A 13,212-nucleotide genomic window follows, 5' to 3' on the forward strand; every position below is an offset into this window, starting at 1 on the left:
AAATGCCTTTTCTTCTGTTATGTGTGATCAGTCCACGGGTCATCATTACTTCTGGGATATAACTCCTCCCCAACAGGAAATGCAAGAGGATTCACCCAGCAGAGCTGCATATAGCTCCTCCCCTCTACGTCACTCCCAGTCATTCTCTTGCACCCAACGACTAGATAGGATGTGTGAGAGGACTATGGTGATTATACTTAGTTTTTATAACTTCAATCAAAAGTTTGTTATTTTACAATAGCACCGGAGCGTGTTATTGCCTCTCTGGCAGAGTTTGAAGAAGAATCTACCAGAGTTTTTGCTATGATTTTAACCGGAGTAGTTAAGATCATATTGCTGTTTCTCGGCCATCTGAGGGAGGTAAAAGCTTCAGATCAGGGGACAGCGGGCAGATGAATCTGCATTGAGGTATGTAGCAGTTTTTATTTTCTGAATGGAATTGATGAGAAAATCCTGCCATACCGTTATAATAACATGTATGTATACTCTACACTTCAGTATTCCGGGAATGGTACTTCACTGGAATTACTCTGTAAAAAGTACATTAAACCTTTTAATAGGTATTTATTATGTTAAACGTTTTTGCTGGAATGTAGAATCGTTTGCATTTTCTGAGGTACTGAGTGAATAAATGTTTGGGCATTATTTTTCCACTTGGCAGTTGCTTGTTTTAATTGTGACAGTTTCGTTTCTCTCTCACTGCTGTGTGTGAGGGGGAGGGGCCGTTTTTTGGCGCTCTTTGCTACGCATCAAAAATTTCCAGTCAGTTACTTTTGTATTTCCTGCATGATCCGGTTCATCTCTAACAGAACTCAGGGGTCTTCAAACTTCTTTGAAGGGAGGTAGATTCTCTCAGCAGAGCTGTGAGACTTATATATTGACTGTGATTAAAAACGTTTCAAATTTAATTATTGTTACTTTACTAATGGGAACAAACCCTTGCTAAAAGTTGTGTTGTTTTCAAGGATTGATGCTATAACAGTTTTTCAGTTCATTATTTCAACTGTCATTTAATCGTTTAGTGCTTCTTTGAGGCACAGTACGTTTTTGTTAAATAAGATTGTACCCAAGTTGCAAGTTTATTTGCTAGTGTGTTAAACATGTCTGATTCAGAGGAAGATACCTGTGTCATTTGTTCCAATGCCAAGGTGGAGCCCAATAGAAATTTATGTACTAACTGTATTGATGCTACTTTAAATAAAAGCCAATCTGTACAAATTGAACAAATTTCACCAAACAGCGAGGGGAGAGTTATGCCGACTAACTCGCCTCACGTGTCAGTACCTGCATCTCCCGCCCGGGAGGTGCGTGATATTGTGACGCCTAGTACATCTGGGCGGCCATTACAGATAACATTACAAGATATGGCTACTGTTATGACTGAGGTTTTGGCTAAATTACCAGAACTAAGGGGCAAGCGTGATCACTCTGGGGTGAGAACAGAGTGCGCTGATAATACTAGAGCCATGTCTGATACTGCGTCACAGCTTGCAGAGCATGAGGACGGAGAGCTTCATTCTGTGGGTGACGGTTCTGATCCAAACAGATTGGATTCAGATATTTCAAATTTTAAATTTAAATTGGAGAACCTCCGTGTATTACTAGGCGCTGGGCAGAGTCTCACTCTTGCCACCTGTCAGCAATCCACATCCCGGGAGTGGAGAACTGGGAGGCGGATTTCTTGAGTCGCCAGACTTTTCATCCGGGGGAGTGGGAACTTCATCCGGAGGTCTTTGCCCAAATACTTCGACGTTGGGGCAAACCAGAGATAGATCTCATGGCGTCTCGCCAGAACGCCAAACTTCCTCGCTACGGGTCCAGATCCAGGGATCCGGGAGCGGTTCTGATAGATGCTTTGACAGCACCTTGGAACTTCGGGATGGCTTATGTGTTTCCACCCTTCCCGCTGCTTCCTCGATTGATTGCCAAAATCAAACAGGAGAGAGCATCAGTGATTCTAATAGCGCCTGCATGGCCACGCAGGACTTGGTATGCAGATCTAGTGGACATGTCATCCTGTCCTCCTTGGTCTCTACCTCTAAGACAGGACCTTCTGATACAGGGTCCATTCAAACATCAAAATCTAACTTCTCTGAAGCTGACTGCTTGGAAATTGAACGCTTGATTTTATCAAAACGTGGTTTTTCTGAGTCGGTTATTGATACCCTGATACAGGCTAGGAAGCCTGTTACCAGAAGGATTTACCATAAGATATGGCGTAAATACCTATACTGGTGCGAATCCAAAGGTTACTCCTGGAGTAAGGTTAGGATTCCTAGGATATTGTCTTTTCTACAAGAAGGTTTAGAAAAGGGTTTATCGGCTAGTTCATTAAAGGGACAGATCTCAGCTCTGTCCATCTTGTTGCACAGGCGTCTGTCAGAAAATCCAGACGTCCAGGCCTTTTGTCAGGCTTTAGCTAGAATCAAGCCTGTGTTTAAAACTGTTGCTCCGCCATGGAGTTTAAACCTTGTTCTTAACGTTCTACAAGGAGTTCCGTTTGAACCCCTTCATTCCATTGATATAAAGTTGTTATCTTGGAAAGTGTTATTTTTAATGGCTATTTCTTCGGCTCGGAGAGTCTCTGAGTTATCAGCTTTACATTGTGATTCTCCTTATTTGATTTTTCATTCAGATAAGGTAGTTCTGCGTACTAAACCTGGGTTCTTACCTAAGGTAGTCAATAACAGGAACATCAATCAAGAGATCGTGGTTCCTTCCCTGTGCCCGAATCCTTCTTCAAAGAAGGAACGTCTTCTACACAATCTGGATGTAGTTCGTGCCCTCAAGTTCTACTTGCAGGCAACTAAGGATTTTCGACAAACGTCTTCCCTGTTTGTCGTGTACTCTGGTCAGAGGAGAGGTCATAAGGCTTCGGCTACCTCTCTCTCCTTCTGGCTTCGTAGCATAATTCGTTTAGCCTATGAGACTGCTGGACAGCAGCCTCCTGAAAGAATTACAGCTCATTCTACTAGAGCTGTGGCTTCCACTTGGGCCTTTAAGAATGAGGCCTCTGTTGAACAGATTTGCAAGGCTGCAACTTGGTCTTCGCTTCATACTTTTTCCAAATTTTACAAATTTGACACTTTTGCTTCTTCGGAGGCTATTTTTGGGAGAAAGGTTCTTCAGGCAGTGGTTCCTTCTGTATAATGAGCCTGCCTATCCCTCCCGTCATCCGTGTACTTTTGCTTTGGTATTGGTATCCCAGAAGTAATGATGACCCGTGGACTGATCACACATAACAGAAGAAAACATAATTTATGCTTACCTGATAAATTCCTTTCTTCTGTTGTGTGATCAGTCCACGGCCCGCCCTGTTTTTTAAGGCAGGTAGATATTTTTTAAATTATACTCCAGTCACCACTTCACCCTTGGTTTCTCCTTTCTCGTTGATTCTTGGTCGAATGACTGGGAGTGACGTAGAGGGGAGGAGCTATATGCAGCTCTGCTGGGTGAATCCTCTTGCATTTCCTGTTGGGGAGGAGTTATATCCCAGAAGTAATGATGACCCGTGGACTGATCACACAACAGAAGAAAGGAATTTATCAGGTAAGCATAAATTATGTTTTTTCCCTTTTAATATTTTAAAAATATGTCAGTTTTACAGACCCGCTCTCTGCTCTCTGCTGAGCGGGTCTGTTTTATTCACACAGCGCATCGGGCCAGCTGTATAGTCACAGCCGGCCCGACCGCGCCATAACATTAAGTGAAGCTCGCTCCTGCTGTCAGACAGAGCAGGAGCGAGCTGCACTTAGTCTTATGGCGCGGTCGGGCCGGGCTGTGACTATACAACTGGCCCGATGCGCTGACTAAAAAAAACAGACCCGCTCAGCAGAGAGCAGAGAGCGGGTCTGTAAAACGGACATATTTTCTCCAACATAGGTGTGTCCGGTCCACGGCGTCATCCTTACTTGTGGGATATTCTCTTCCCCAACAGGAAATGGCAAAGAGCCCAGCAAAGCTGGTCACATGATCCCTCCTAGGCTCCGCCTACCCCAGTCATTCTCTTTGCCGTTGTACAGGCAACATCTCCACGGAGATGGCTTAGAGTTTTTTAGTGTTTAACTGTAGTTTTTATTATTCAATCAAGAGTTTGTTATTTTAAAATAGTGCTGGTATGTACTATTTACTCAGAAACAGAAAAGAGATGAAGATTTCTGTTTGTATGAGGAAAATGATTTTAGCACCGTAACTAAAATCCATGGCTGTTCCACACAGGACTGTTGAGAGCAATTAACTTCAGTTGGGGGAACAGTGTGCAGTCTCTTGCTGCTTGAGGTATGACACATTCTAACAAGACGATGTAATGCTGGAAGCTGTCATTTTTCCCTATGGGATCCGGTAAGCCATGTTTATTACGATGGTAAATAAGGGCTTCATAAGGGCTTATTAAGATTGTAGACTTTTCTGGGCTAAATCGATTCATTTTTAAAAACATATTTAGCCTTGAGGAATCATTTTATCTGGGTATATTGATATTATAATATCGGCAGGCACTGTATTAGAAGAGCCTCATTTTCGCGCCGGTGTGGCGCACTTGTTTTTGAGAGGCATGGCATGCAGTCGCATGTGAGAGGAGCTCTGATACTTAGAAAAGGCTTTCTGAAGGCGTCATTTGGTATCGTATTCCCCTTTGGGTTTGGTTGGGTCTCAGCAAAGCAGATACCAGGGACTGTAAAGGGGTTAAAGTGTTAAAACGGCTCCGGTTCCGTTATTTTAAGGGTTAAAGCTTCCAAATTTGGTGTGCAATACTTTTAAGGCTTTAAGACACTGTGGTGAAAATTTGGTGAATTTTGTACAATTCCTTCATGTTTTTTCGCAATTGCAGTAATAAAGTGTGTTCAGTTTAAAATTTAAAGTGACAGTAACGGTTTTATTTTAAAACGTTTTTTGTACTTTATTATCAAGTTTATGCCTGTTTAACATGTCTGAACTACCAGATAGACTGTGTTCTGAATGTGGGGAAGCCAGAATTCCTGTTCATTTAAATAAATGTGATTTATGTGATAATGACAATGATGCCCAGGATGATTCCTCAAGTGAGGGGAGTAAGCATGGTACTGCATCATTCCCTCCTTCGTCTACACGAGTCTTGCCCACTCAGGAGGCCCCTAGTACATCTAGCGCGCCAATACTCCTTACTATGCAACAATTAACGGCTGTAATGGATAATTCTGTCAAAAACATTTTAGCCAAAATGAACCCTTGTCAGCGTAAGCGTGGCTGCTCTGTTTTAGTTACTGAAGAGCATGACGACGCTGATATTAATATCTCTGAAGGGCCCCTAACACAATCTGAGGGGGCCAGGGAGGTTTTGTCTGAGGGAGAAATTACTGATTCAGGGAACATTTCTCAACAGGCTGAACCTGATGTAATTGCATTTAAATTTAAGTTGGAACATCTCCGCATTCTGCTTAAGGAGGTATTATCCACTCTGGATGATTGTGAAAAGTTGGTCATCCCAGAGAAACTATGTAAAATGGACAAGTTCCTAGAGGTGCCGGAGCTCCCAGAAGCTTTTCCTATACCCAAGCGGGTGGCGGACATTGTTAATAAAGAATGGGAAAGGCCCGGTATTCCTTTCGTCCCTCCCCCCATATTTAAAAAATTGTTTCCTATGGTCGACCCCAGAAAGGACTTATGGCAGACAGTCCCCAAGGTCGAGGGAGCGGTTTCTACTTTAAACAAACGCACCACTATACCCATAGAGGATAGTTGTGCTTTTCAAAGATCCTATGGATAAAAAATTAGAAGGTTTGCTTAAAAAGATGTTTGTTCAGCAGGGTTACCTTCTACAACCAATCTCATGCATTGTCCCTGTCACTACAGCCGCATGTTTCTGGTTTGATGAGCTGATAAAGGCGCTCGATAGTGATTCTCCTCCTTATGAGGAGATTATGGACAGAATCAATGCTCTCAAATTGGCTAATTCTTTCACCCTAGACGCCACTTTGCAATTGGCTAGGTTAGCGGCTAAGAATTCTGGGTTTGCTATTGTGGCGCGCAGAGCGCTTTGGTTGAAATCTTGGTCGGCTGATGCGTCTTCCAAGAACAAGCTACTAAACATTCCTTTCAAGGGGAAAACGCTGTTTGGCCCTGACTTGAAAGAGATTATCTCGGATATCACTGGGGGTAAGGGCCACGCCCTTCCTCAGGATCGGCCTTTCAAGGCGAAAAATAGACCTAATTTTCGTCCCTTTCGTAAAAACGGACCAGCCCAAAGTGCTACGTCCTCTAAGCAAGAGGGTAATACTTCTCAAGCCAAGCCAGCTTGGAGACCAATGCAAGGCTGGAACAAGGGAAAGCAGGCCAAGAAGCCTGCCACTGCTACCAAGACAGCATGAAATATTGGCCCCCGATCCGGGACCGGATCTGGTGGGGGGCAGACTCTCTCTCTTCGCTCAGGCTTGGGCAAGAGATGTTCTGGATCCTTGGGCGCTAGAAATAGTCTCCCAGGGTTATCTCCTGGAATTCAAGGGACTTCCCCCAAGGGGGAGGTTCCACAGGTCTCAGTTGTCTTCAGACCACATAAAAAGACAGGCGTTCTTACATTGTGTAGAAGACCTGTTAAAAATGGGAGTGATTCATCCTGTTCCAATAAGAGAACAAGGGATGGGGTTCTACTCCAATCTGTTCATAGTTCCCAAAAAAGAGGGAACGTTCAGACCAATCTTAGATCTCAAGATCTTAAACAAGTTTCTCAAGGTTCCATCTTTCAAGATGGAAACCATTCGAACTATTCTTCCTTCCATCCAGGAGGGTCAATTCATGACCACGGTGGATTTAAAGGATGCGTATCTACATATTCCTATCCACAAGGAACATCATCGGTTCCTAAGGTTTGCATTCCTGGACAAACATTACCAGTTCGTGGCGCTTCCTTTCGGATTAGCCACTGCTCCAAGGATTTTCACAAAGGTACTAGGGTCCCTTCTAGCGGTGCTAAGACCAAGGGGCATTGCAGTAGTACCTTACCTGGACGACATTCTGATTCAAGCGTCGTCCCTTCCTCAAGCAAAGGCTCACACGGACATTGTCCTGGCCTTTCTCAGATCTCACGGCTGGAAAGTGAACGTGGAAAAGAGTTCTCTATCCCCGTCAACAAGGGTTCCCTTCTTGGGAACAATTATAGACTCCTTAGAAATGAGGATCTTTCTAACAGAGGCCAGAAAAACAAAACTTCTAGACTCTTGTCGGATACTTCATTCCGTTCCTCTTCCTTCCATAGCTCAGTGCATGGAAGTGATCGGGTTGATGGTAGCGGCGATGGACATAGTTCCTTTTGCGCGCATTCATCTAAGACCATTACAACTGTGCATGCTCAGTCAGTGGAATGGGGACTATACAGACTTGTCTCCGAAGATACAAGTAAATCAGAGGACCAGAGACTCACTCCGTTGGTGGCTGTCCCTGGACAATCTGTCTCAAGGGATGACGTTCCGCAGACCAGAGTGGGTCATTGTCACGACCGACGCCAGTCTGATGGGCTGGGGCGCGGTCTGGGGATCCCTGAAAGCTCAGGGTCTTTGGTCTCGGGAAGAATCTCTTCTACCGATAAATATTCTGGAACTGAGAGCGATATTCAATGCTCTCAAGGCCTGGCCTCGGCTAGCGAGGACCAAGTTCATACGGTTTCAATCAGACAACATGACAACTGTTGCGTACATCAACCATCAGGGGGGAACAAGGAGTTCCCTAGCGATGGAAGAAGTGACCAAAATCATTCTATGGGCGGAGTCTCACTCCTGCCACCTGTCTGCTATCCACATCCCAGGAGTGGAAAATTGGGAAGCGGATTTTCTGAGTCGTCAGACATTGCATCCGGGGGAGTGGGAACTCCATCCGGAAATCTTTGCCCAAGTCACTCACCTGTGGGGCATTCCAGACATGGATCTGATGGCCTCTCGTCAGAACTTCAAAGTTCCTTGCTACGGGGCCAGATCCAGGGATCCCAAGGCGGCTCTAGTGGATGCACTAGTAGCACCTTGGACCTTCAAACTAGCTTATGTGTTCCCGCCATTTCCTCTCATCCCCAGGCTGGTAGCCAGGATCAATCAGGAGAGGGCGTCGGTGATCTTGATAGCTCCTGCGTGGCCACGCAGGACTTGGTATGCAGATCTGGTGAATATGTCATCGGCTCCACCTTGGAAGCTACCTTTGAGACGAGACCTTCTTGTTCAGGGTCCGTTCGAACATCCGAATCTGGTTTCACTCCAGCTGACTGCTTGGAGATTGAACGCTTGATTTTATCGAAGCGAGGATTCTCAGATTCTGTTATCGATACTCTTGTTCAGGCCAGAAAGCCTGTAACTAGAAAGATTTACCACAAAATTTGGAAAAAATATATCTGTTGGTGTGAATCTAAAGGATTCCCTTGGGACAAGGTTAAGATTCCTAGGATTCTATCCTTCCTTCAAGAAGGATTGGAAAAAGGATTATCTGCAAGTTCCCTGAAGGGACAGATTTCTGCCTTGTCGGTATTACTTCACAAAAAGCTGGCAGCTGTGCCAGATGTTCAAGCCTTTGTTCAGGCTCTGGTTAGAATCAAGCCTGTTTACAAACCTTTGACTCCTCCTTGGAGTCTCAATTTAGTTCTTTCAGTTCTTCAGGGGGTTCCGTTTGAACCCTTACATTCCGTTGATATTAAGTTATTATCTTGGAAAGTTTTGTTTTTAGTTGCGATTTCTTCTGCTAGAAGAGTCTCAGAATTATCTGCTCTGCAGTGTTCTCCTCCTTATCTGGTGTTCCATGCAGATAAGGTGGTTTTACGTACTAAACCTGGTTTTCTTCCAAAAGTTGTTTCTAACAAAAACATTAACCAGGAGATTATCGTACCTTCTCTGTGTCCGAAACCAGTTTCAAAGAAGGAACGTTTGTTGCACAATTTGGATGTTGTTCGCGCTCTAAAATTCTATTTAGATGCTACAAAGGATTTTAGACAAACATCTTCCTTGTTTGTTGTTTATTCAGGTAAAAGGAGAGGTCAAAAAGCAACTTCTACCTCTCTCTCTTTTTGGATTAAAAGCATCATCAGATTGGCTTACGAGACTGCCGGACGGCAGCCTCCCGAAAGAATCACAGCTCATTCCACTAGGGCTGTGGCTTCCACATGGGCCTTCAAGAACGAGGCTTCTGTTGATCAGATATGTAGGGCAGCGACTTGGTCTTCACTGCACACTTTTACCAAATTTTACAAGTTTGATACTTTTGCTTCTTCTGAGGCTATTTTTGGGAGAAAGGTTTTGCAAGCCGTGGTGCCTTCCATTTAGGTGACCTGATTTGCTCCCTCCCTTCATCCGTGTCCTAAAGCTTTGGTATTGGTTCCCACAAGTAAGGATGACGCCGTGGACCGGACACACCTATGTTGGAGAAAACAGAATTTATGTTTACCTGATAAATTTCTTTCTCCAACGGTGTGTCCGGTCCACGGCCCGCCCTGGTTTTTTAATCAGGTCTGATAATTTATTTTCTTTAACTACAGTCACCACGGTACCATATGGTTTCTCCTATGCAAATATTCCTCCTTAACGTCGGTCGAATGACTGGGGTAGGCGGAGCCTAGGAGGGATCATGTGACCAGCTTTGCTGGGCTCTTTGCCATTTCCTGTTGGGGAAGAGAATATCCCACAAGTAAGGATGACGCCGTGGACCGGACACACCGTTGGAGAAAGAAATTTATCAGGTAAACATAAATTCTGTTTTTAAAATATTAAAAGGGAAAAAAGGCATTTACAACTATAGCACTTAAATAATGTTATATAATTCTGCACTATGTGCAGAATTATAAAACATTATTTTTAAGGTTTACTGTCCCTTTAAGTAGCTAAAAACATGAAAAATAATTTGTGCAATATTCAAATTTCATAAAGTGTTATACTGTGTATTTACTGTAAATATTATACATTCCAATGTTTTGCACATAGCAGAATATGTTCTATGTCATTTTAATATATTATATATATATTATATAATATTATATGTCATTTTAAATACAACAACATTTTAAATTAGGGGGAGATAAAAGGCGAGTTTAAAATCCTCCACTACGCACAAAATATAGAAAAAATAACTTATTGTGTAGTTCATTAACAAATCTAGACAGGCCCTGAGGCTTGTTTTCCCACAGAAAACTTTTGAATTACATTGTTTCCAATGCAGCAAAGGATTCTGGGTAATATATGCAAATTAGGTACACAATGACACACCTTTAAATAGATATTCCTAAATATAAATATATAAATTACTGCAAAAAGGGGCAAAATAAATCATTCCTAAGTATAAATATAATTATGTGTGTGTATATATAAATATATATATATATATATATATATATATATATATGTATATGTATAGTTGTAAATATATATTTGTGCAAAACTTCATCAGTTTAACAGCTTAAACTTTCTAAACCACGCATCACTTTATTAGCGCTCCGTTGGAATTTTTTTCTATCATGTATATGAAAGAGCAGCAGTTTAAATGGACATGAAACCCAACTTTTTTTCTTTGAGAATTCAGATAGAGCTCACATTTTTAAACAACTTTCCAATTTACTTATATTATCACATATGCTTCATTCTCTTTGTATCCTTTATTGAAGGAGCAGCAATGTATTACTGGTAACTAGTGCACAACTATGTAACATGGTGAAAAACGTTCACTGCCCTTGGAAAAATATAGGGCTTGCTAAAAACAATTTTAGCCACATTAAGATTATTTGGTTAAAATTTGTAATCATTAAAGGGACAGTTTACTCAAAAAATTTCTCCCCTTTAATTTGTTCCCAATGATCCACTTTACCTGCTGGAGTGTATTAAATTGTTTACAAATAGCTCCTTTACCCTTATATTGGCATTTGAAATTGTTAATTTAGCATGTGGTATCCCCACCTATTTTGAAAGTTTGTGGCCGCGCGTACCAGCTATAGATAAGCTTTGTAAACACAGCCAGCAGAAGAAATTACACTCCCAGTGTGATAAAGCAGAGATAAGGTAATAAAATGTTGATTTTCCATTGTTCTCTCAAAGTATTGGTGATTGTTTTAAGGACAGATATAAGATAAGGAAGCAGGTATATGTGCACAATGTGATACAGTAATGAGATCTGATTAGATCTACAAGCTCAACCTATTTTATTAGGCTGTGGCTTCAAAACACAAAATCAGAGCTTTAATATACAGAAATAAACCTTAAAAAGCTAATTTTCATACATTTTTTACTCTGCAGTTGGTAAAAAAAGCAATTGTAAACACATTAAGGGAAAAACTATTTTACAGTATACTGTCCCTTTAACTTGCAATACTATTGTATTGATTGCTTGTAATCTAGGTCCATAATGCTTTAAAACTGTACACATTATTCCAGAAGACTACTAGGTATCGTTATAATGCAATTCTACATACTAATGCTTTCTCCTAGCTGCCTCTCTGGTTATTAACTATATGACATATTTTTACTTTTTCTCTGAATGCCCCATCTTTAAATTGAATAATAGCACTGACAGTTGTGTACACAGATGGCCCTCGTTTTACAACGGTTCAATTTACACAGTTTCAGAATAACAACCTTTTTTTCCAGTCATGTGACGGCTATTGAAAAGCATTGAGAAGCAGTGCATTTATTAAAATAGCCAGTAGGTGGAGCTGTCCGCTTGTGGTGCAGCAAAGCCAAGTAAGCTGAAATTAATCAGTTTAACCAGACCTGAACTTTTGAGCAGATTTCAAAGGAACAAGATCTTCCTATAAATCAGTCCAGATTGGAATGCATAGAAAGAACTGTTTGCAGAAAAATGCAAGTAAAGTCTGTGTTGTGTGATTATTATTGTGTGATTATTTTATTAGGTTTATAATGCTGTTTAGCAAATGTTTTTGTTCATTTAACTTAGTTTAAATATATATTTTGTGTTGTGTGATTATTTTATTAGGTTTATAATGCTGTTTAGCATTAAAAGTCTTCATTTCAAAGCTTTAAAAATAATGTATTAGGTGTTACTTATGACAATTTTGAGAGGGGCCTGGAACCTATCTCCCTCACTTCCCATTGACTTACATTATAAAATTTACAACGGTTTCGATTTACAACCATTCCTTCTGGAACCTAACCCCGGCGTAAACTAACTGAGGGTTACCTGTATTTAGTTTTGGGCTGCCCTACGCACTGTGAAATCTGCTGCCCCCTTCAACAAGTTTAGTTTATCTTGCTTCATATATTTCTCACAACTGGAAGCCAAGAGTACTTACAGGGGTCACACTCCCCCTACTAGACAACCAGGGAACATTGATCTGTAATGAAATTAATGCACCATTTGGAGAGATAGGAGTGGGAAAGTATAATGTCATAGAAGTGCCCCTAAAACTTTCCTGCCCACCCCAAATCATGCTGCCTTGTTGACTTAGGCCAAAATACTCCCCTGGACTAGCATATAAAGAGGCAGTCTTAATAATAACTAACCCCCTAACTGTCTAGTATTATACTTTATATGGTGATGGGTTACTGTGGAGCAGGAGTATCAAGCTCATTGTATCTGTGGGCCACTGGCTAAGTGTTCTTCTCACATGGGCCATTTGAACAGAATGAGTGCTCTGGAATTGGATATACTAGAAACAGGAAGTGACATTTACTCATGCAGTAGTGCATGCTAGGACCAGGAGTCCCCAATAGACATATATAGTGTATATTTATCTTGTCAGTGCCAAGTGAAGTGATCATCATAATGGGAGTCTACGCTGGATAATGCATGCTTGTCTTTATATTTATCTTGTGAGTGCCTATATAGAACATCAACTTGTTACACCTCCTAGAAGAACCCTAAAAAAATGATGGGGCCAAATTAATAATTTACCTAATAAACAAGGGACGGCCAGATTAAAATATCTTGAGGACCGCATATGGCCCCAGAGCCAGTACTTTAAGACCACTGCTTTATATATTGATAGTAACAAATCTGTTACAAAGAGATCTATTTTGATCTGTTTTAATAGATCCCAGTACTGTTTGGAGAGGAGGGGACCCTGTATCACCTGTAAACGTAACCCAGGAAGTCACAATAGGAGGAAGCAACATAGGAGTCACAGATATGGGGAGTGATGACAGGACAGGTAAGATCTAACAGTTATCACTCACACTCTATAACTCGATACTGCGTTAGACCAACTGCGCTGGACCTGAAGTGAGTTAGAAATACTTTACATTCCAATGAACTTCACGTAGAATA

The 13,212-nt window shown here is 41.6% G+C and overlaps 1 protein-coding gene across 2 annotated transcripts in view; it reads left to right on the forward strand.

Moving 5' to 3' along the window:
* The window catches only part of KANK2 (KN motif and ankyrin repeat domains 2), a 191,455-nt gene that overhangs the window by 102,747 nt on the left and 75,496 nt on the right, over window positions 1-13,212 (forward strand). For both annotated transcript variants that reach the window (XM_053717881.1, XM_053717882.1), the window contains exon 5: window positions 12,980-13,096. In XM_053717881.1, the coding sequence (XP_053573856.1) occupies window positions 12,980-13,096 (117 nt within the window). The remainder of the gene's footprint in view (window positions 1-12,979; window positions 13,097-13,212) is intronic.

This window comes from Bombina bombina, chromosome 6 (genome assembly GCF_027579735.1).
Source record: "Bombina bombina isolate aBomBom1 chromosome 6, aBomBom1.pri, whole genome shotgun sequence".
Classification (NCBI taxonomy): domain Eukaryota; kingdom Metazoa; phylum Chordata; class Amphibia; order Anura; family Bombinatoridae; genus Bombina; species Bombina bombina.